This window comes from Hypomesus transpacificus, chromosome 4 (genome assembly GCF_021917145.1).
Source record: "Hypomesus transpacificus isolate Combined female chromosome 4, fHypTra1, whole genome shotgun sequence".
In the NCBI taxonomy this organism is placed as follows: Eukaryota; Metazoa; Chordata; class Actinopteri; order Osmeriformes; family Osmeridae; genus Hypomesus; species Hypomesus transpacificus.
This window is the reverse complement of record NC_061063.1, coordinates 693,895-715,454: the sequence shown is the minus strand read 5'-3', so window position 1 is coordinate 715,454 and position 21,560 is coordinate 693,895. Positions and strand designations below refer to the sequence as shown.

At 51.7% G+C, this 21,560-nt stretch overlaps 1 protein-coding gene across 4 annotated transcripts in view; it reads right to left on the bottom strand.

Moving 5' to 3' along the window:
- Positions 1-385: 385 nt before the first annotated feature.
- Positions 386-21,560, bottom strand: part of ptk2aa (protein tyrosine kinase 2aa) — a 34,388-nt gene continuing 13,213 nt past the window's right edge. For 2 of the 4 annotated variants that reach the window (XM_047018841.1, XM_047018842.1), the window contains 31 exons: positions 17,366-17,580; positions 16,066-16,232; positions 15,857-15,944; positions 15,285-15,364; positions 15,094-15,156; positions 13,566-13,620; positions 12,077-12,217; positions 11,627-11,704; positions 10,883-10,990; positions 10,030-10,147; positions 9,861-9,891; positions 9,571-9,623; positions 7,894-7,950; positions 7,452-7,472; positions 6,386-6,483; positions 5,965-6,049; positions 5,773-5,873; positions 5,553-5,668; positions 5,341-5,441; positions 4,856-4,945; positions 4,550-4,754; positions 4,331-4,442; positions 4,029-4,115; positions 3,610-3,747; positions 3,345-3,449; positions 3,203-3,253; positions 3,056-3,095; positions 2,829-2,923; positions 1,632-1,787; positions 1,423-1,503; positions 386-1,153 (listed from right to left, as the gene is read on the bottom strand). In XM_047018841.1, the coding sequence (XP_046874797.1) occupies positions 941-1,153; positions 1,423-1,503; positions 1,632-1,787; positions 2,829-2,923; positions 3,056-3,095; positions 3,203-3,253; positions 3,345-3,449; positions 3,610-3,747; positions 4,029-4,115; positions 4,331-4,442; positions 4,550-4,754; positions 4,856-4,945; positions 5,341-5,441; positions 5,553-5,668; positions 5,773-5,873; positions 5,965-6,049; positions 6,386-6,483; positions 7,452-7,472; positions 7,894-7,950; positions 9,571-9,623; positions 9,861-9,891; positions 10,030-10,147; positions 10,883-10,990; positions 11,627-11,704; positions 12,077-12,217; positions 13,566-13,620; positions 15,094-15,156; positions 15,285-15,364; positions 15,857-15,944; positions 16,066-16,232; positions 17,366-17,548 (3,117 nt within the window). In that variant the 5' untranslated portion in view covers positions 17,549-17,580 and the 3' untranslated portion in view covers positions 386-940. The remainder of the gene's footprint in view (positions 1,154-1,422; positions 1,504-1,631; positions 1,788-2,828; positions 2,924-3,055; positions 3,096-3,202; positions 3,254-3,344; positions 3,450-3,609; positions 3,748-4,028; positions 4,116-4,330; positions 4,443-4,549; positions 4,755-4,855; positions 4,946-5,340; positions 5,442-5,552; positions 5,669-5,772; positions 5,874-5,964; positions 6,050-6,385; positions 6,484-7,451; positions 7,473-7,893; positions 7,951-9,570; positions 9,624-9,860; positions 9,892-10,029; positions 10,148-10,882; positions 10,991-11,626; positions 11,705-12,076; positions 12,218-13,565; positions 13,621-15,093; positions 15,157-15,284; positions 15,365-15,856; positions 15,945-16,065; positions 16,233-17,365; positions 17,581-21,560) is intronic. The other 2 variants (XM_047018843.1, XM_047018845.1) reach the window with 2 other exon arrangements.

Genomic DNA, 21,560 nt, shown 5'->3' with positions numbered 1-21,560 from the left:
CTGAGAATAATTTCTAGTCAGAATGCGGCGCGAGGTGGTGGTAGATTGTACTCATGAGGGCTGAGGTCACCTGAGGGCTCAGTCAGGGGGAGAGGCTGATGTCTGGGAATCATTCATGTTTATTATGGGATGTCAATATTGCAGCTGAAGACATATTTTCAGATGCAATAGTAACATGCATATAAAGTATTTTGGTAAATTAATTGTTTAATATTGAGCCCTTCTGCTTAGCAACAACGGTAACAGAACAGCCTAACAGTTGTTTGGCACGTTGTGATTGGTCAGCTCAATTGTGCTTCCTCCCACTGAGAAACAAGCCCCTCCCCCTTTAGTCCTAAACGAGATGGCACAACTTCCCAGAAATGCTGAATGCTTAAAAATATAGTTTATCTTCATATATTTACTATTAGTTAACTTAAAAAGTGGCATGTGACATTGTGTTTTGATAAAGTCCGTTTTTTGTTTCATTGTAATTCACTTGTGTGGAGGAGGTGCCTGAGTATACGTTGAATGCTAAAAAGAAAAGCGCAAAATACAGAAAATCAAACAGGTCTCTAATCCTAGTCCAGGTTAGGCAGTATACTACGACAGAACGGGACTAGGAGAGCCTGTGGAACCCTTCCTAGGTTCTCTGGAGAACAGTCCTTCAGGTTCCACCTAGCTCTCCTTGAGTTGTCAGTCCCTCTGGAAGATACGGATGGGGGGGGGGGGGTCTCAGGATTACAAAAATAAACGTTTGTCACTAAGGAGACGCAGCCTAACAACGAGTAGAATGGGGGCTGTGAGGTGTGGGCGGGGCCAGGGGGCACTAGTGCCACACCCTCAACAGCAGGGGGGGGGATGACTGTCCCACAAGTGTCCAGGTCGATGAGCAGTCTGTCAATCTCAGCTGGTTCCTGGACGTCCGTGGTGGCCCCGCCCCTAGGTGAGGGGGGCGGGGCTAGTGAGGGTGAGTCTGGGTGGGGATCTTCAGCCGGGCCTGGTCGATGACGTCCAGCAGGTTCTTGGCGTCGACGGCGAGCGCGTGGGCGGCCGTCAGCATCTGCTTCTTGTAGTCCTGCTGCAGCGAGGTGAGCACGTACTGCTGGGCCAGCTTCATCTTGCTGATCAGCTCTGCCAGGTCCGAGTTCAGCAGCTTCTGGGCCATCTCGATCTGGAGGAGAGCAGGGAGGAACAGGTCAGAGAGCAGGGAGGGGAGGAACAGGTCAGCTCTCATGGGGGGGGGGGGGGCTTGGGCCATTCATTTTTCAACACTAGAAAGGATATTCTCTGCATGTCTATCACTTTTATTATTATTCTTTGGCCTATCCTGTGATCTGAAAGGGGCCAGATGTGTGTGTGTGTGTGTCAGAGAGAGCAGAAGTGTGTTTCTCCAGGTGTGTGTGTGTGTGAGCAGCAGTGTGTTTCTCCAGGTGTGTGTACCTCTCTCTGAGTGCTGGCAGGAAGCACAGGGATGGTCTCATCTACGGTGGCCAGCAGAGTCCTCAGAGCCAAACCCACCTCCTGCAGAGGGACAGATGAAGACCCTCGGCTTACAGCAGACTCTGATTGATTATTGATGATCAGACTCCTTACTGAGCAGGGTTAGCAGGCCCTGGCTCCCTCGTCTCCCCTCCCTCGTCTCCTCCTACCTTCACCATGGGGATATATTCCTCAGGGGGTGCCGGCTGGATCTTACTGGACATCTCAATCACGGCCTTGACCAATCCCGTCACATTCTCATACACCTTGTCGTTGGAGCGATCCAGGTTGGCCGTGGGGGGCGGGCTTATCTCCTGCGGCTGAATCTAGGCCAATCAAGATACCACATTTGTCGCGGGTCAACCACCAACCACCAGGAAGATCATGTCTGGTCATACTCTGGTTTACCACCAGAGGGAACCAAAGGGAAATGCCTGGTGTGACCACTAGATGGCAGTAGAAGATATGTTTTTTGACATGGAAGAATGAGATCCTACAGAGTATTTCAGAGAGAGGTAAGTCTATAGAGAGGGGGGGGGGGGAGAGAGAAGTAGGGAGACAGGCAGGTGGAGAGAGGATAGAGAGAAGAGGAGAGGTGGAAAGGAGAGGAAGAAATTGAAAGGGGGAGAGAAAAAGCGAGGGAGAGGTAGAAACGTTTTACTGGTGAACAGTGTATTCTACTGTAATCTACAACTATAATCTACAGTAGTATGCTGTCATCTAAGGTCAAGTTAGTGATGGTAACTATGACTACAGCGCTACACACCCCTGACCCCAGGGGGAGGGGTCAACAGCAAACAGGCCCATGGTTCGAACTGATGAGGAACTTGGCTAGGATCTTAACTGGCAAAGAGTTTGATTAGGTTAGGATTTTAATTTGACGAATTGCCAATCCAAATCAGCGGAATGTGTTTTTGCTACCTGGCTGTTGACTGGTATTTCTATGGAAACATGGGCACAGTTTTACTGTTGACCCCCCCAGTCCTTCAAGGTGGGGGGTGAGGTTGGGGGTCAGAGCCACATCTAGTGATCAGACTGACAATGACACGAACAGTGCTTACCCTCCAAGGCTACACAGACAACAGGGGGGGTGAGGGGTGAGGGAGGGGGGTGAGGGAGGGGAGGGGGCCGGGAGCAGAACAGAGGAGGAAGTCAGCATTAGCAGAAACCAGGCATGCAGTGACATCAACTCAACAAGGAGCTGGGAATGAGAACATCCAACCCTAACCTCTCCTTAGAACCGACTTCTAATACTCTAGAACCTTGACTTCAGATACTCTAGAACCTTTATTTGTATGGCTGGTATAGCAAGCAGCTGATTGGCTGGCTGGAAGGTATAGCCAGCCAGCAGCTGGTTGGCTGGTTACCTTGACTCCCTGGTTGTAGCTGTCTGCAGGGTTGAGGCTGGCCAGAGTGCTGGGGGCCCCCGGTCTAGGGGGCTTCTTAGGGGGGGCCACATGCTCTGAGGGGAGCGAAGACACAGGTTAGTGTGTGTGAGTGTGTATACATTGGCGTTTATCCGAGTGTGTGTGTTTCCATGTATGAGTGTGTTTTTGTGTGTATACGTATTTGTGTGTGTGCAGGCGAGTCTTACCTGGTTTTCCAATCGGCTGGTAGATGTGTTGGCTACCCATCTGTGGAGAGACGGAAACACATTAGTGTGTGTCGTTCTGAGTGAGTGTCTGAGAGTAAGTACGTGCGTGTGTGTGTGTGACAAGCAGAGAGCATCATGGGAGCTGACCGTGGTCGTGGCGTCTTCCATGCTGCCTCCGGAGTTCCTGGACTCGAGCTTCTAACGACAACAACACAGAACGCTGTGTTAACACACACACACACACACACACACACACCCTCCCCCGCCCACCTCTCGTGTGAGACGTCACCTGGAGGTTCTCCTCCTGTTCCAGCCACCTCTGGTCCTCGTCCATCTGATGCTGCTGCTGGATCAACCTCTCCTCCATGAGCTGGGGGTGGCACACTCCTCCCTCCTGGAGCGGAGGAGGGGAGAGAGAGGGGGGTCGGTTAGGTGACCGTGACAATGTGTCTAAGAGGAGCCGGGCCAAAAACGGACATTTTTTTTGCAGACACTTTTCCTCCAGAGCGGCACGCTTAACAGAGAGGGGCACTAGGACCCTAACGACATCCCACCTCCATGTTGGAAGACCACACGGGGGCGTCCTGGGGCCGGTGGGGGGACCAGACATCGAGGGGGTCCAGGAGAGAAGCCTGGTAGCCTCCCCCCCCTCCCCCGGGCTGGGGGGGCAGCGCATGGGGGCTGGGGTACCCCTGGAGGAGAGCAGAGAGGGAAGGGAGAAGAGAGGTGGAGAGAGGAGGAGAGGGGCAGTGATCAGATCCCAAAAAAGAACCTCTTTTCCAGCATGGATCTATTCTATTGAGCTATTGTCAACAGGCCCTGTTCCACTCCCAATCCTTCACACCAGGACCAGGAAGCGAAAGGAAAGGTTTACTGTCAGCCTGCTTCCCCGAGGAGCCTGGACCACTGCTCATTTCCATCTTCGTCTTTCTTTTTCCGTCTCTTGGGGTGACCGTGGTTGTGTGGAACCTACCTGGTGGTGGTTGTGCTGTCCGGCGTGCTGGGGGGCGGGGTAGAAACCTTCACTGGAGCGCGGACTGGGATAGCCTGGTCTGCTGGGCTGGAGAGAGGAATGAGAGTGAGGCAGGGAGAAAGGGACGGTCAGGGATGGAGAGAGGAGGAGGTGAGGGAGGAGAGAGGAGGTGAGGAAGGAGGAGGTGGAGGAGGAGGTGAAGGAGGAGAGAGGAGGTGAGGAAGGAGGAGGTGAGGGGAGGAGGGAGGAGGAGGGGAGGGAGGAGGAGGTGAGGAAGGAGGAGGTGAGGGAGGAGGGGCTACCTTGGGAGGGGCCTCCTCAGAGCCTCCAGAGTCCCAGCTGACTGTGATCTGCCTCCTGATCTCTGTCCTCACTCTCTCCTGCTGCTGGGCCTTCTCCTCCTCTAGGATGGTGCTGCTCACACACACACACACACACACACACAGAGGCATATATACACACGTATACATCATCACCATCACACTCACACCTCCACACACACATATCCACCCCCCCCCTACCTGAGCTGGGTTTTGAGCTGGGTGAAGCGGGGTCTCTTGCTGGGGTCGTAGGACCAGCACTTGGTCATGAGGCTGTAGAGGGTGGGCGGGCACTGCGGGGGCATGGCCAATCGCTCGCCGTTCTCAATCCGACCAATCACGTCGTTGTTCTTCACCCCCTGGAAGGGCTTGATGCCGTACATGAGGATCTCCCACACACACACACCTGGAGAGAGAGGAGAGGTGAGCACACACACACTTGGAGAGAGAGGAGAGGTGAGCACACACACACCTGGAGAGAGAGGAGAGGTGAGCACAAACACTCACCAAACATCCAGACGTCGCTGGCTGAGGTGAAGCGTCTGAAGTTGATTGACTCCGGGGCCATCCATTTGATTGGCAGCTTGCCCTTGGAGGCTAGGCCGAGTGGGCAGGGTTAGAAAGACAGGTACACTGGTGATACACCACCACAGACAGGAAGCACAGTACACATCCTGTCTGTGTACTTCCTGTTACAGTACTAGGATCAATACATGAAGGATAAGACACATCGATTGCTTATACTTCCTCGAAACAAACAATTCTCATGGGAAAACAGTTGATCTGTATCACCCTTCATATTTGATGGTAGTACTCTCTGGTAGTATGGGTATTGAGACATACTACATTGTTTTTTAGCATACTACATAGTTTGGTCATCTGGGTACTGGTGCACCAACTGACAGCAGTATTTGTTTCGGTGGCAATCACCAACATTAAATAACCAATCAGAGACTTCACTCCTCTCTCCTTTTATCTTGGTAGTCGTTTACCTTTGTAGTAGGAGCAGTCCTCCATGTAGCGAGATAGACCAAAGTCTCCGAGCATCACACAGTCTACGGAAGCTACCAGAACATTCCTGGCAGCAATGTCCCTGAGGAGACACACACACCTTCAGTTGACCTGATAATATACATGTGGTACATTGAAAACACAGGCGACATAACAGTGAGCGTGTGTGTGAGCGTGTGTGTGCGTGTCTCACCTGTGTACGAAGCGTTTGCTCTCCAGGTAAGCGAGGGCGGTGCTGAGCTGGTAGGAGAACAGGATGAGAGTGGACAGCTCCAGACTGTACTTCCTCACTTGCAGGAAGGAACGCAGCTGCGGAAGAGAGCACAACACCACTGAGGCCTCCGTCTCTCTGTCCCACACGACGGGAAGCAGCGTCGGGGTGTCCCGAGGGTCACTTCCTGTGCGTCACCTACCTCCCCCAGGGTGCACAGCTCCATGATGATCCACACAGGGTTCTCCGTGATCACGCCGATCAGCTTCACGATGTGGGGGTGGTCGAACTGGCGCATGGTCACTGGAGACACACACACACACACACAGGTGAAACACAGAGGAGAGAGAGGCGCGTGTGTGTGTGACAGGGTTTTCAGGGCTCCAGGACTCACGTGCTTCCTGGAGGAACTTCTCCCTCACGCTGTCGGAGGTGCTGTTCTTACACGTCTTGATGGCCACAGACAGAGCTGGGTCCTCCTGATCCACACAAGCACAACATGCAGGGTTACACAGGGAGATGACATCAGCAACATCAACGGTATCATCATCCTCAACAACTCCAAGATGCAGTTCCATGTGGAGGTGATGTCACCATCCTCATCGTCACCATCCTCATCAACACCATCCTCATCAACACCATCCTCATCAACACCATCCATATCAACACCATCATCATCAACACCATCCATATCAACACCATCCTCATCAACACCATTCTCATCATCACCATCCATATCAACACCATCCTCATCAACACCATCATCATCAACACCATCCTCATCATCATGCCGTGTTCATCAGAGGGAGGTGTACCGTGCTGCTGTAGACCCCCTGGTGGACGTCTCCGAACTGACCCTCCCCGATGCAGCGCCCCAGCTCCACCCTGTCCCTCTGGACCTCGTAGTCCCTCGCTGGGGGGGGGGGGGGGAGAGAGGGGGGGAGGCAGGGGGAAGTGGTTAGATACTGTCATGACTTCAGACAGGGCTACTCTGGCAGGCAGAATGCTACCTGGTCCTACACCACCCCAGTCCACAGGCATGTACACTGCAAAGCACACGCACACACTGGCAGGCCCCTCTAGCACTGAGTGAGGTGTAGTATGGACACATGGACCAGAGGACAGGAAAGATAGGAGTGGATAATAGATGGGTGGGTGGATGAATGGATGGATGGATGAGTGGATAGATAGGTGGATGGGTGGATTGATGTGTGGATAGATGTGGATATATGGGTGGATGGATGAGTGGATAGATGGGTAGGTGGGTTAGTTATGGTGGATGAGTAGATGAGTGTGGATGGGTGGATGGATAGGTGGGTGGATGGATATGGTGGGTGGATGGATAAATGGATGGATGGATAAGTGGATGGATGGATATGGTGGGTGGATGGATAAGTGGATGGATGGATATGGTGGGTGGATGGATATGGTGGATGGATGGATAAGTGGATGGATGGATAAGTGGATTCATGTTTATGGTGAGTGGATGGATAAGTGGATGGATGGATATGGTGGGTGGATGGATATGGTGGGTGGATGGATGGGTATGGTTGGTGGGTGGATGGATAAGTGGATGGATGGATATGGTGGGTGGATGGATATGGTGGGTGGATGGATGGATATGGTTGGTGGGTGGATAGATAAGTGGATGGATGGATATGGTGGATGGATGAGAACCGTTCATGAGGGATGACTGAGCTGTGGTGCTGGAGAGCAAACAGAACACCAGTCTCCAGCACCCCTCATCTACGACAAGCACACACACTAAAACACACACCACTAAGAGAAACATGAAGAAAGAGGAAAAAGGTGGACAGAGAGAGAGAAGGATGAGAGAGAGAAGGATGAGAGAGAGAGAGAGAGAGAGAGAGAGGGGGTTACCTTCGTCTACTCCATAGCTGACTGGTGGGTGTAAAGAGAGAAACCACAGAGCTGGCTTAAGAACAGGTCAGAACAGCACACACACACACACACACACACATCTGCACACCCACACACACACACATATATACTGTATATACACAGTGTTTGTATTTACTCACACCCAGATTCACACACACACACACATAATCCAAAAGGAATACAGACAGGAATACACATGTAGAGGACTGAAAAACAGAGAAAGGAGAGAAGAGAGGAGGGAGAGGAGAGAAGAAGAGAGGAAGGAGAGAAGAAGTGTGTGATAGTGTGGGTGTGTGTAACTGTGTGTGTGCGGTCTGTACGTAGTGTCTGTACGTATTGTGTGCGCGTGATGTGTGGTGTGTATATCTGTATGTGTGTGAGTGCGTGTGCGTGTGTGTGGGGGGGGGGGGGGCGTACTCACTGGAGGGCATGGTATAGGTGTCCTCTTCGTCTATGATCTCAGCATAGTCATCTGTCTCTGTAGGAACACACAAACACACACACGTCAGTTGAACCTCATCACGACCTGCACATTCACACAGCCAGACACGTATCCTTCCCCAGCGGAAACTAGAACCAGGCTGAAAATAACCATGCTGCTCCACAGAGAGGGAGGGAGACGGACAGGGAGGGAGGGAGGGACATTTATTTGGAGAAACAGAGAAAGGCTGAGAGGCAGACAGGGGTACACGGTCACACACGTATTGGCAACCAGACGTGCGTTTTCCTGTCCGTCCCAATCCCAGTAGTCATGGGAGACGTAGGAGAGTGGGCGTGCAAGGAGAGAGTTAAAATCCCCTCTTTCTTTCTCTGCCTCCCTCCCTCCTTCTCTCCCCTCTCTAGCTAGTTATAGCTACAGGAATGTGTGGTTCCACATAGTCATAGGCCGGGCCAGACCAGCTTCTCCCTGTCTGGATGACTGGCTGGCTGGCTGATTAGCTAGCTGGGTGGTTGACTGATTAGCTAGCTGTGTGGTTGACTGTCTGTCTGTCTGTCTGTCTGTCTGTCTGTCTGTCTGTCTGTCTGTCTGTCTGTCTGTCTGTCTGTCTGTCTGTCTGTCTGGCTGGCTGGCTGTCTGGCTGGCTGGATGGTTGACTGACTAGCTAGCTGGGTGGTTGACTGTCTGTCTGTCTGGATAGTTGACTGACTAGCTAGCTGGGTGGTTGACTGGCTGGCTGTCTCAGTGACTGGCTGGCTGTGTGACTGGCTGACTGACTAAAGTCTAGACAGAGAGACAGGCAACAGACGTGCAACAATTCCATTTGTAAATAACATTCATCATATTACACACGCCACACACGTCAACACACACACACACCATTCCAAGGTGTTAGAAGACCGAGTGAATAAAGAATTAAATGACAAACTTTACCATCCCCACTAAGGTCTTCTGTAGGTCCGGTAGTGAACAGAGCATGCAGAAAGGAGAGAAGAAGAAGAGGGGGGAGGAGATGAGGGGGGTGAGGCGAGGGAGGAGAGGAAAGGAGGAAGGAGGAGAGTAGGGAAGAGAGGAGGAAGGAAAAGAGGGAGGAGAGGAACAAAGAGAGAGGCAGGGAGAGAAGGTAGGTTAAACCATAGATATGACCCCCCCCACCCCCCACCAAGCAAAAACATGGACCTAGTCAGGGTTTAGTTCAGTTAACTCCACTCCACTCAATACCTGGACCAGCCTGTGTGTGTGTGTGTGTGTGTGTATGTATGTATGTATGTATGTGTGTGCGGGTGTGTGTGTGTGGGGGGGGGGGGGGCAAACAGTGTGTGTGTGTGTATGCATCAGGCAGGGTTAGAGGCACACAGCAGCCAGCCAATCAGAGGTACCCTTGTGTGGAGAGTCATGTGAGCAGAGGACAAATGGGAAGAGGAAGCGACGCGCCTTGGTTGGCTTAGGAGACGCCCGTGTCACAAAGTCTTCAGCCAATCACAGGCAAGAGAGAGAGAGGGGGGGGACGACAATGTGCGAGAGAAGAGGTGGTGATAGGGTACACATGAGGGCAGAGAGAGATACTGAATATGAGAGAGAGAGAGACAGAATATGAGAGAGAGAGACAAAGGTGGTAGAGTACAATATCGACCCGCAGACCCACATAGGGGATCTTACCTGAGACAGAGATGGTCCTCACCACCTCAATCCTCTTCTCGTGATTGGTTAGTCTGGAGGGGAGGGAGGGGCCTCGTTAGAGGTTGACCAATACCCTCTGTCACGGTAGGTAGAATCACTCCCCGAGTCTAGATGAAACCTTTCCCACAGCTCTGGCTGGGAGCGTGTGTGTGCGTGTTGAATGCTTGTGTCGAGTGTGTCTGTATGTCGAATGTGTGTCTACAGTGTGCTTGTGTGTGTGTGTATGTAAGAGTGTGTGTGAGAGAGAGCAGGAGAGAGGGGACACTAACCTGGGGATGGATGGCAGGGCTCTCTCTCCCTCTGGAGACGCAAACACACACACATCAACACATGTTCATGGAACTACACACACACGCACACACTGCAGACAGAATACACACAGGCTTGGATTTGTTTTCCTGTGTCTGTGTGTGTGAGAGAAAGAGAGAGAGAGTGTACCTTTCTGAGGGCGTATGATGAAGGTCTGGGAGGCTGAGTTGAAGAGGCGACAGTACCCGTCGATCAGGTCAGCCATGTTCTCAGCTGTGGTGAAGGAGGAGGTGGTCACTGTCAAGGGCTGCACGCACGCACACACACAAACACACACACACACACAAAGAAGCATTATGACCCTGTCGAGAGAATGACACACTCATATTCCCACTCCCACACAGACTGTGGTTGGGAGCCTCCTCTATCTCTGTCCTTCTGACACACACACACACACACACACACACACTTCTGTTTTGAATTGCACGTTTTTCCTGCAGAAATGAATCAGCGCAGCTCTGAGGAAGTCACAGCTAGACATGTCTTTGGCAATCCAGAGTGTGTGTGCATGCATGAGCACATGTGTGTGTGCATCAGTGTGTGGAAGTGTGTGTTTGCCTCAGTGTTTGTGCCAACACTAGTAATATCCTGTTAACTGCAGTGATACTGTGTGAAAGAGTCTATTCATGACAGAGGTGTCACACTCAAACCCTTCCCCCACCAGAGGGCCCTCTGTGTGGAACCAATCGAGTGTGACCACACTGCAGAGCCGAATGGGACATCCATACAGCATGTGTATACCTTTATGTGGTGTGGTGGTCAACGTGTAGTCACGTTGCAGTGGTGTCGTGGTCATGTCGCGGTCATGTTGCCATGGTGTTGTGATCATGTCGTTTGTCATGTTGCGGCGGTGTCGTGGTGATGTGATGGTCATGTTGCCACGGTGTCGTGGTCATGTTTTTCTGCTGGTCATGGTCGCAGTCATGTCGTCGTTGTCCCACGGTCGTGGTGAGGTCGTGGTGAGGTCGTGGTGAGGTCCTACCTCGGCGGCCCCGGCCACGTTCAGCTGCAGCATGCCCTTCCTGTCCCTGTCCTCCAGGCACGAGTACTGGATGGACTGAACCTGGGAGAAGTTAGCCAGGTGGGTCGGCTGTGGGGGGAGGAGGGGAGAAGGGGGCAACAGGAGGTGGGAAAGAATGCGCAGGATGTTTATTAGACTGGACGTACTCACCCGCATACAATATCATTATTTCAATAGATTGTTGCAAATGGATCAATATATGAGTGGCTAAGCGTGAGCAAGAGTAAGCACGGGGGGAGGTCGTGTGTAAGAGGGAGGGAGACTGAGAGATTGAGTTTGTAAGGGAGGGACGGACGGAGGTAGTGTGTGAGGGAGAGAGAGGTAGCGTGTGAGGGAGAGAGAGGTAGCGTGTGAGGGAGAGAGAGGTAGCGTGTGAGGGAGAGAGAGAGGTAGCGTGTGAGGGAGAGAGAGGCAGCGTGTGAGGGAGAGAGAGGTAGCGTGTGAGGGAGAGAGAGAGGTAGCGTGTGAGGGAGAGAGAGGCAGCGTGTGAGGGAGAGGCAGCGTGTGAGGGAGAGAGAGGCAGCGTGTGAGGGAGAGAGAGAGGTAGCGTGTGAGGGAGAGAGAGGCAGCGTGTGAGGGAGAGAGAGGCAGCGTGTGAGGGAGAGAGAGGCAGCGTGTGAGGGAGAGAGAGGCAGCGTGTGAGGGATAGAGCGGTAGCGTGTGAGGGAGAGAGAGGTAGCGTGTGAGGGAGGGGTGAACAGTCACCGTGGAGCCCTTGTCCGTCAGGTAGCTGATGCCTTCCTCTGGTCCGATGGCAAGCTCCACCTGGATCACCCAGCTAGACTGAAGGGAGGGAGGGAGGTGAGTTCACTTGAGTCAATATAATCACATCATGTCACAGCAGCTTGTGACAGTAGAAAAGTCCATAGACAGCCCCCTGCTGTCCGTTAGAGGAACAACACTTAAACTGTCACCAAGACGCAGTCCTCCAGACCAGCAGCAGGGGGCAGTGTAACACAGGGCTTGGAAATTCCCTTACGGACAGAAGAACCCGAGTCCCCACAGGTCTCTCCCCTCTCTGGTCTCTAACTGCAGCGTTGCAATGGGAAGATCGGGGCATCGCTGGATGAACCAGAATAACACCACCTCTCTCCCCAGTGTAACAGTCAAAGCAGTGTGTGACAGGGACAGTGCAGCAGCGTAGGCAGTGCGTACCCCCAGGGCGCAGGTGAAGTACTCCTGGTGGAAGTGCTGCACGGGGGCCAGGATGGACAGGAAGTGCAGGATGCTCTGCTCATCGTTCATGTTGGCAAACTGCTTGAACGTCTGCTGGATGAGCTTCCGGAGGGTCTTAGCCTGGGGGGCACAGAGCACACACGCACATGAGACACACACACACACGCACGAGACACACAAACACGCACACACACATACAGTAATCCACACACACACCCACAGCCACCTATCAGTTCACAGCAGAGAAGATCAATACAGATCACCAGGCTCAAAAAGCCACTTCTGAGTCAGTCAATTAAACCTCATTAACTATACATGACAGAGGACCGTGGTTGGCTGGCACCTTCTCTGACCTCACATTAAAACGGCCCCTTGGGCAATGATGTCATCCCCCGAGCGACCAAGGTGTAGTGTCACGTTAGAATGTGATGTGTACATCATAGTAGAATGTGATGTTTACATGATGTTAGAATGTAATCATCACACGTTAGGGTTTGCAATTTTGAAAGGGAGTGAAAGGTCTTCACTAGGATGGTAAAACAAACCATGGTGTGTGTGTGTGTGTGTGTGTGTTACAGAGAACCAGCCTGTCCATTAAACACCCGGTGACCTCTCTGCCATCGATCACCTCTTTATGGACCCACAGAGCTGTTAGCAGACATCTGCCGTTAGCTCCCCTCCCTCTTTCTCTCATCTCTCTCCCTTTATCTTCATGTCCCTCTGCCTCTCTCTACCCTTCTATCTCTCTCTCCCCCCCCTCTGTCTCTCCACCTTCCTCTCTCTCTCTCTCTCTCTCTCTCTCTCTCTCTCTCTCTCTCTCTTTCTCTCCCTTCAATATTCCAAACAGTACGAATGTGAACTTCAGCTGTTGAAACGTGTCACACTCTCAAAACGCACCCATCCCCAGGGGGTGTGGTGGGGGGTGGGGGTGGGTGGGTTGGTAGGAAAGGCTGGGAGGGGGGGGGGGGTGCAGGGGGAGTCCTGACAGAGGGGGGTGCCCCTCACACCTCCCCACGGTGAAGACAGAGCAAGTGGGTTTAGTGCTGACCTGAGGTCAGAACCCCCACCCTAGGAACAGCATCTGTCCCGTCTACTGAATGCTGTGTGTGTGTGTGTGAGCGGGCCCCTCCGTCACGCCTTACCGATTGTCCTCCAGACGCTCTACACACACACACACACACACACACGTGCCGTAAATCTATCTCACACCACTGCTGACACACACACACACACTGACACACCGGAGCCAGAACAATGGCAGTCTTAACACACGCAGGACAGCTGGCCTGAACACATGATCACATGACCTCGAGGAAAACAACCACGCATCGCACAAACACAACCAATAGAAGCGCTGCTTACTAACACAGAACCCTATTGGACTGTTTGCCGACACACAGCTGTGTGCTGTTTGCTAACACAGACTGTGTATGTCTGTGTGTGTGTCTGTGTGTGTGTGTTGACTCACCTTGACTGAGTCCAGCAGAGACTTAGGGAAGAAACGCCTTAGGCCTACATCCTTCCTGTGAAGAGAGGGTGGAGAGGAGGAAGAGGATGGAGGGAAGGAGTGAGAGAGAGAGAGAGAGAGAGAGAGCGAGAGAGAGAGAGAGAGAGAGAGAGAGAGCGAGAGAGAGAGAGAGAGAGAGAGAGAGAGAGGAATGGATGGATGGATGGATGGATGGAGAAAAAAGGAGAGATGGACGGAGGGAGAGGCAGAGAAAAAAGAGAGATAGGGAAGCAAGGATGGATGGGGAGAGAGAGAGGGAGAGAAAGGGACGGAGAGATGAAGGGAGCGGTGGTAAATGAGAGGAATGTTAATAGTGTTCCTCACAGGATCCCCCTGCAGTGGTGTGTGTGTGTGTGTGTGTGTGTGAATGTGTGTGTGTGTGTGTTTCCGTCCAACAGGAAGACAGCCATTTACTGTGTATCTATGTGATCTGAGCCTGTAGAGATAATGAAGCTGTGACGGGGGCTGAGGAGGCAGAGAGAGAGCGAAGAGAGAGAGGGAGAAGGAGACAGACAGGGAAAAGAGGAGAGAGAGGAGGCAGAGAGAGAGCGAGGAGAGAGACAGGGAGAAGAGGAGAGAGAGGAGGCAGAGAGAGAGCGAGGAGAGAGACAGGGAGAAGAGGAGAGAGAGGAGGCAGAGAGAGAGCGAGGAGAGAGAAGGAGAAGGAGAGAGACAGGGAGAAGAGGAGAGAGAGGAGGCAGAGAGAGAGCGAGGAGAGAGAGGGAGGGAGAAGGAGAGAGACAGGGAGAAGAGGAGAGAGAGGAGGCAGAGAGAGAGCGAGGAGAGAGACAGGGAGAAGAGGAGAGAGAGGAGGCAGAGAGAGAGCGAGGAGAGAGAGGGAGAAGGAGAGAGACAGGGAGAAGAGGAGAGACAGGAGGCAGAGAGAGAGAATGCCCCATCTTTCAAGGGCGTATTGTCTGTGTGTGTGTGTGTATGTGGTGGAGGGGGGTTGGCATGGCCAGCCTGGGGGATGGGTGTCTGGACAGCTCAACCAAAGAATGAGTTGTCAGCAACCCGACACAAACACGCAAACACAAAAACACACACACACAAATGAGAGGCCTTACTGAGCGCGCTGAGAACAAGGCTCTGCACAAGGCCCTCTAGAGACTGAAGAATGACACAGAGTCAGCGTGGGTAATGTAGTTTTACGGTCATAGGACAGCGGGAGGTGTCACATGCATGAGACACTCATCACTCCATCAGTAGAGAGGGGGAGGGGGGGCAGGTGGGGGGTGGAGAGGGAGGGAGAGAGAGAGAGAGGGGGGAGAGACGGGGGGGGGGAGGGAGACAGTAAAAGGTTGAGGGCATGAAAGTTAGGAGCTCGTTAGTGACAAGAAAAAAAGCCTCGTTAGAGGCAGTGAGGCCAGGGAGGGAGAGAGGAGGAAGAGGGGTGGAGACTAATTGGACCTCGTTAGCAACAGGCTACCGCACATACACATGTATAAGAGAGTGTATGTTTGTGTGTGGGTGTGTGTAACAGACTTACTCCAGTAGTTCATAGTTAGATTTCTTATCCAGAGCGTTCCCTCTCATCTCTCTGAAGAATCTCCTGGAAAATACACACACACACACGGTCAGAACCACAACAAAGACCAGACAAGTGCATGCATGTGTATTTGTGTCCGTCTGAGTGTGTGTGTGTGTGTTTGTGTGGGTGCGCGTGTGTGTGTGACACACCTTATCTCCAGACAGCCCAGTTTCAGAGCGAGATCCTGCTCCACCTGGTCAGCTATCCCCAGCATGTAGTCATTCTTAACCTGACACACACACACACATAGAGAAAGGTTACTTATCTAGAACACCAGATATCTCAGTAGAAGGGTGTGTGTGTGTGTGTGTGTGTGAGTGTGAGTGTGTGTGAGAGAAAGAGAGAGAGAGTGTGTGTCGAGGGGGAGTGGGGGTGGCAAAAGCTGTGAATCCTGATACAAAACCACTCAACAGAAACAATCCCCTCCCCTGAACTTCAACACAGAGTGGCACACACACACCCACACACACACCCACACACACACACTAACACACACACTAACACACACACTAACACACACTTCTGACCTATAAATCCAGGCTGGTAAGAGTAGATAAGAGAATGCTGCACCTGCACCCTCCCTCACACACACACACACACACGCATAACACACATCCACAACGGTGTTGAGTAAACGAGTACACATGAATCTTACTGTGTGTTTACCAACATTCTCCTGAGTGTGTGTGTGTGTGTGTGTGTGTGTGTGTGAGAGAGTCACCTGCTGATAGAAGTAGTTGAGTGTAGGCTTGTCTTCAGTGAACTGATGCAGGAATCCTTTAGGAAGATATCTGATCCTCAACTCATATCTAGAGGAGAGGAGATGAGAGGATGAGAAGGTCAGACTGACAGCTGCTTTGAGACTGAAACGCAAAGAAATAAACTCTTTCTCTCTCTCTCTTTCACTCTCTTTCTCTCTGTGCCGCCCACCTCCACTCCTCAGGGGGGTGGTGCTGCTCGTACTTCTCCCTCACTAGGGACACGCCCATATCTGGGTGGAGCCAGTGCACCTCGCCCGAGGGGGCGTGGCTTAGCCGCACGCCAAAGCAGGACACACATCTGACCTTGTGGATGTCGAGAATCTTCTGGATGATTCCCTGAGGAGACGAAGGGAGACAGGTTAGGAGAGATGGGGAGGGGAGTGAGGAGGACAGGAGGGGATAGGAGGTAATATGATAGCTCTTATCAGCGGATTCTAGAGAGCATATGTCAACTTGAAATCCTCCATTACATTGATTAAATAATGCTCTTTACGGTTGGATTGTGTGTGAGAGTGTGTGTGTGTGTGTGAAGACAACTAGTTCAGCAGTGCCCATGCTGGTAATCCAAGAAGATCAGTGGTCTTGGCCTCTTGGTAGTCTGGATTATAGTGGATTACAGCCCAGATCTCTGGAATATCATCCAGACTGACATTTTACTGCAGCTCCACCAGCAGCATGTTGCTGCCTGCTTCAATGCTGCTGACTGGGTGGCTCCTGTCTGCTCATGTGTGACTGGCTAACTGGCTGCTTTTGATTGTCTGACCAACTGAATGTTTCTGACTGGCTGGGTAACTGACTGGCTGGCTGGTTGACTGGGTAACTGACTGGCTGGCTGGCTTGTAATTGGCTGGCTGGCTAACTGGGTAACTGACTGGCTGGCTGACTGGGTAACTGACTGGCTGACTGGCTGGCTTGTAACTGGCTGGCTGGCTGACTGGGTAACTGACTGGCTGGCTGACTGGGTAACTGGCTGACTGGCTGGCTGACTGGGTAACTGACTTGCTGGCTGACTGGGTAACTGACTGGCTGGCTGGCTGACTGGGTAACTGGCTGACTGGCTGGCTTGTAACTGGCTGGCTGGCTGACTGGGTAACTGGCTGGCTGGCTGACTGACTGGCTGGCTAACTGACTGGCTGGCTGACTGGCTAACTGACTGGCTGGCTGACTGGGTAACTGACTGGCTGGCTGGCTGACAGGCTGAGGATGGTGCGTCCTAGTGTGATGTTAGAACAAGCAGTCATGACATCAGCTGCTTCATTAGACAAAACAACTCACGTCATCCTCATATTCCACTCCTCTTCCAGAGACACAGTGAGGGACTGAGAGGGGATGTGTGTGTGCATCTGCATGTGTATGTGTGTGTGTATGCATGTCCCAGGGCATGTGTATGCGTGTCTGTGTGTGTATGTGTGTGCGTGCTGCTCGGCAGATGTGTGTGTACATCTGCGTGCGTGTGTGTGTGCGCTCACCCGTATGTCCGTGGCCTCTCCATGGCGTATGTTGCTCGCCCAGCTGTCGTGTTCGCTGTTGCTCTCAAAGTGATGGAACACCTTCAGCAGCCGCTCGGACACGCCCCCCGCCTGCCCCACGCCAGGCTTGGCTCCCCCCACCAAGGCCTGGTTCAGGTTGGGGTCCAGGTATGCTGTTGCCATGGTTTTACCGTGTGTTAGGTGTCTGTCATATTCTGGAGGAGAGAGACAGAGATAGACAGAGAGCGAGAGAGCGAGACAGATAGACAGAGAGCGAGAGAAAGAGAGAGCGAGAGAAAGAGAGAGAGAGACAGATAGACAGAGAGCGAGAGAGAGAGACAGAGAGAGCGAGACAGACAGAGAGAGAGAGAGAGAGAGAGAGAGAGAGAGAGAGAGAGAGAGAGAGAGAGAGAGAGAGAGAGAGAGAGAGAGAGAGAGAGAGAGAGAGAGAGAGAGAGAGAGAGAGAAAAGGTCAGTGTGTCTCACGCACAGTAGTGAGCTGGCATGGTGATATTACACTACACTGCTCGCACACACATACACAGTAATGAGATGGCATTTTCTCTGTGACATTACACTCCCCATGCCAATGCCGCTGCTAAAAGGTTACCAAAAACACACTTCCCAAAATGCACTGCTGGACACACACACACCAAAATGACAATACCATTTCTAAAGCCATTAGCACAAGTGTGACAGTGGGCAGTTAGGATGAGGGCAGGGAGGTGAGTGGGGCAGTAATAGGCCGAGGGGGTAGGATTAGGGGAGGAGGGGAAAGTAGGGGGAGAAGAGGGGAGAGGTGGAGGAGGAGAAGGGAGGGAGAGTTACATAACCATGGCGGAGGACAATGTCGATGATGACAGGACAAAACACTAAGAGACCCTGATCTCTCTCTCTCCTATTCCTCTCTCTCCTGTCCCTCTCCTCCTCTTCCTCTCTCTTCTCATGTTTCTCTCCTCCTGGGCGAGAGACTGTATTGAATAACATGTGTGTTTGTGTGTGTGTGAGTAGGTGTGTGTGTGTGTAACTATAGCTTGATTGACTACCAGCTGCTCAGGAGCACTAATCACATCATCTGCTCCCTCTCTCCCTCTCTTTAAGGTTCTGTGAATGGAGGCGACCCTAAGAGGGCACATGGCTCACAACACACACACACACACAACTACAAGACTAGACCCCCTCATTTGCACATCCACAACTACACACCCTTATCCACACATCCCCACATCCCCACAACAACCAACACACACTACACACCCTCACTTACACATCAAAATCAAATCTGCAATCTCCTATTCAAAACGCACTGAGGACGGGACGAAAGTAGAGACAGAAGATAAGAAGAGAAAGAAGAGGAGGAAGACAAGAAGGTGGAACGATGGAAATCGGTCTGGTACCTCTGGAGAGGAGGTGGAGAGAACATTTTGAGAGAAGGGGGTGGGGGGGAGAAGGTGGGGGGGAGCGTGGGATGTTCATCAGTCTGTACCTCTAGTCCAGCACACAGGGAATGGGATACACCCGTGGGTCTCCATGGAAACGCAACTTTGGTCCCTACAGGACCCCACCTCCCAACAGCCGGAGGTCTCGCACACACGCATGGAGATGACACACACACACACCAGGCCTTCCGGTCACAATCCCCAGCCCCACAACCCTCAGTCCATACACTCAATTAGCCTGTTAGCCATGTGTATAAGATCCAGTTAGACTGTTAACCATGCATATCAGATCCAGTTTGCCTGTTAGCCATGTGTATCAGATCCAGTTTGCCAGTTAGCCACGTGTATCAGATCCAGTTAGCAATGTGTATCAGATCCAATTAGCAATGTGTATCAAATCCAGTCAGCCAGTTAGCCAAGTGTATCAGATCCAGTTAGTCTGTTAGCCATGTGTATCAGATTCATTGTCTGAAGCATCAGTGTAGCAGGAGTGCTAGCTAACCAGTTCCAGGTAGCCAGCCATGCGATAAAGTTCCTCAGCTAGCTGCTTGTTAGCTAGCTTTGCTTGGGGTTAGCTCTGAGTTAGCTGCCAGTCCCTCAGCTAGCAGATTGTTAGCTGACAAGCTGTGTACAGGTCCAGGACTAGTAGGGCTAGCTGCAGGTCCATAGTTAAGTGGTAGTTAACCAGCTAGCCGTGTGTGGTCCAGGGCTATGTGCTAGCTATCTACAGGTCCAAAGTTAGCTGGAAGTTTGCTAGCAACAATGTTGGTGGCTAGCAGCCAGTCATCCTCAGTGTTCCAGTGTTGGAGAGTTTGTGACTGTGTGTTTGGACCAGATTTCCTACTGGCAGCCAGTGTCTGAATACTAATCCTGCCTCCCGCCCCCTCCCTGCTCTCCCCCTCCTCCCCCTTACCCCGACCCTCCTGCTGCCCAGCAACCAGCTCTACCCCCAACCAGAGAGAGGGAGAGAGAGAGGAAGGAGGTATAGAGAGAACGAGAAGGAGAGAGAGGTAGGAGGTAGAGTGAGAGGGAAAGAGAAAGAGAAAAGAAGGACAAAGGAGAGATAGAGGTAGAGAAAGATGGAGACAGAGGAAGAGGAAGACAGAGAGGAAGGGGGAAAGAGCAACAACCTGTCAGCTGTCTTAATGAAGGGGCAAGTGCAGAAAGGGGAGGGGCTAAGGGGGGGTTGATGAATATGCTAATATTAGCCTGTGTTGAGGGCCACGCCGACTTCTGTTTACACAACGTCTGTGAATCACTGTACACTCTCTTTTTGGCTCTCCTGTTCTCTCTCTCACTCTCTCTTATTATCTTTCTTTAGACTCTCCTCTCTCATTCCTAGTGTCTCTCTCCCCCCCTCATCTCTCTCTCTCGCCCTCTGTCTTTCTCTCTCCATATCTCATTCTCTCTGTCTCTTTCTTTATCCTCTATCTACAAATTTTTATCCCTCCATTTGTCTTTCCCAAGAGTGACAGACGGGATACAGAGAGACATGGGATGAGGTATAGAGGATGGAGAGGTTAGATAGGCTGGTGGGTGAGAGAGATGGAAATGGGGATTATTGAAGGATGAGAGGCATTCATCAGGATCAATTTCCTGGAAGTCCTAGATAACCCCAGCCCTAGATCACAGCATTATAGAAACAATCTATGGAGACGAGAGGAGGGGAGGAAAAAGGAGAGGAAAGGAGAGAGGAGGAAGGGAGAGAAGAGGACGATCACTCATGCTGAAAGGAGCAGAGTAGATAAAGCCAGCGAACAATGAAGCAGAGCCCCATAGAGGGAGGAGAAGTGGGGGGGGGGGAGAGGGGGGGGGGGGGATCTTCCTATTAACAAACCCACATCCGACTTTCTATGGCTGCAACAAAGACCCTCCCCCCCAACACACACACACACACACCCACAGTTGGGGGTGTGGAAGGGGCACGTGCTATGGGGCTATTAAACACAGAAGTCAAGTCGAGTCCAATTTATTTATAAAGCACATGTAAAAACAACTTATGTCGACCAAAGTGCTGTACAGTCAAAAGATATAATCAGGTAGACATATGTATAGGTCATGACAAACATAAACAAAAATTCCTACCCAATTGCAGACTCAAATGCTAAAGAAAAAGATGGCGCTTAAGGTGGGATTTAAAAACCTTGCTACTAGTAGAGGACCTAATATATAAAGGTCGGCAGTTCCACAACTTTGGAGCAGCAACAGAAAAGGCACGATCTCCTTTAAACTTCAAACGTGACCGTGGAATGCACGGAAGCAGTTTGTTGGACGACCTAAGGGTCCTTGAGGAAGAGTGCTGGCTAAGGAGGTCTGAAATATAGGCGGGTGCCGATCCATGTAGCGCATTAAAAACAAATAAAAGAACCTTCAAATCAATCCTATATTTAACGGGTAGCCAGTGGAGCGAGGCCAGTACTGGAGTGATGCTTCCTCTCTTTTTTGTACCAGTTAAAAACCTAGCAGCTGCATTTTGAACAAGCTGAAGGCGGGACAAGGTTGACTGACAGATTCCCATATACAAAGAGTTACAATAGTCCATACAGGAGGAGATGAATGCATGAATAACTGTCTCTAAATCCTTAAAAGGAAAGAATGGGTTTCAATTTGGCAATGGCCCGGAGTTGGAAAAAGCTGCCTCTGACAACAGCGTTTACTTGTTTATCAAGATTAAGATCTGAATAAAAAATGACCCGAGATTTTAGCTATGTATTAGGATAGCTATGCACATTGTTGGATAGGGGCCCTAAGTTATT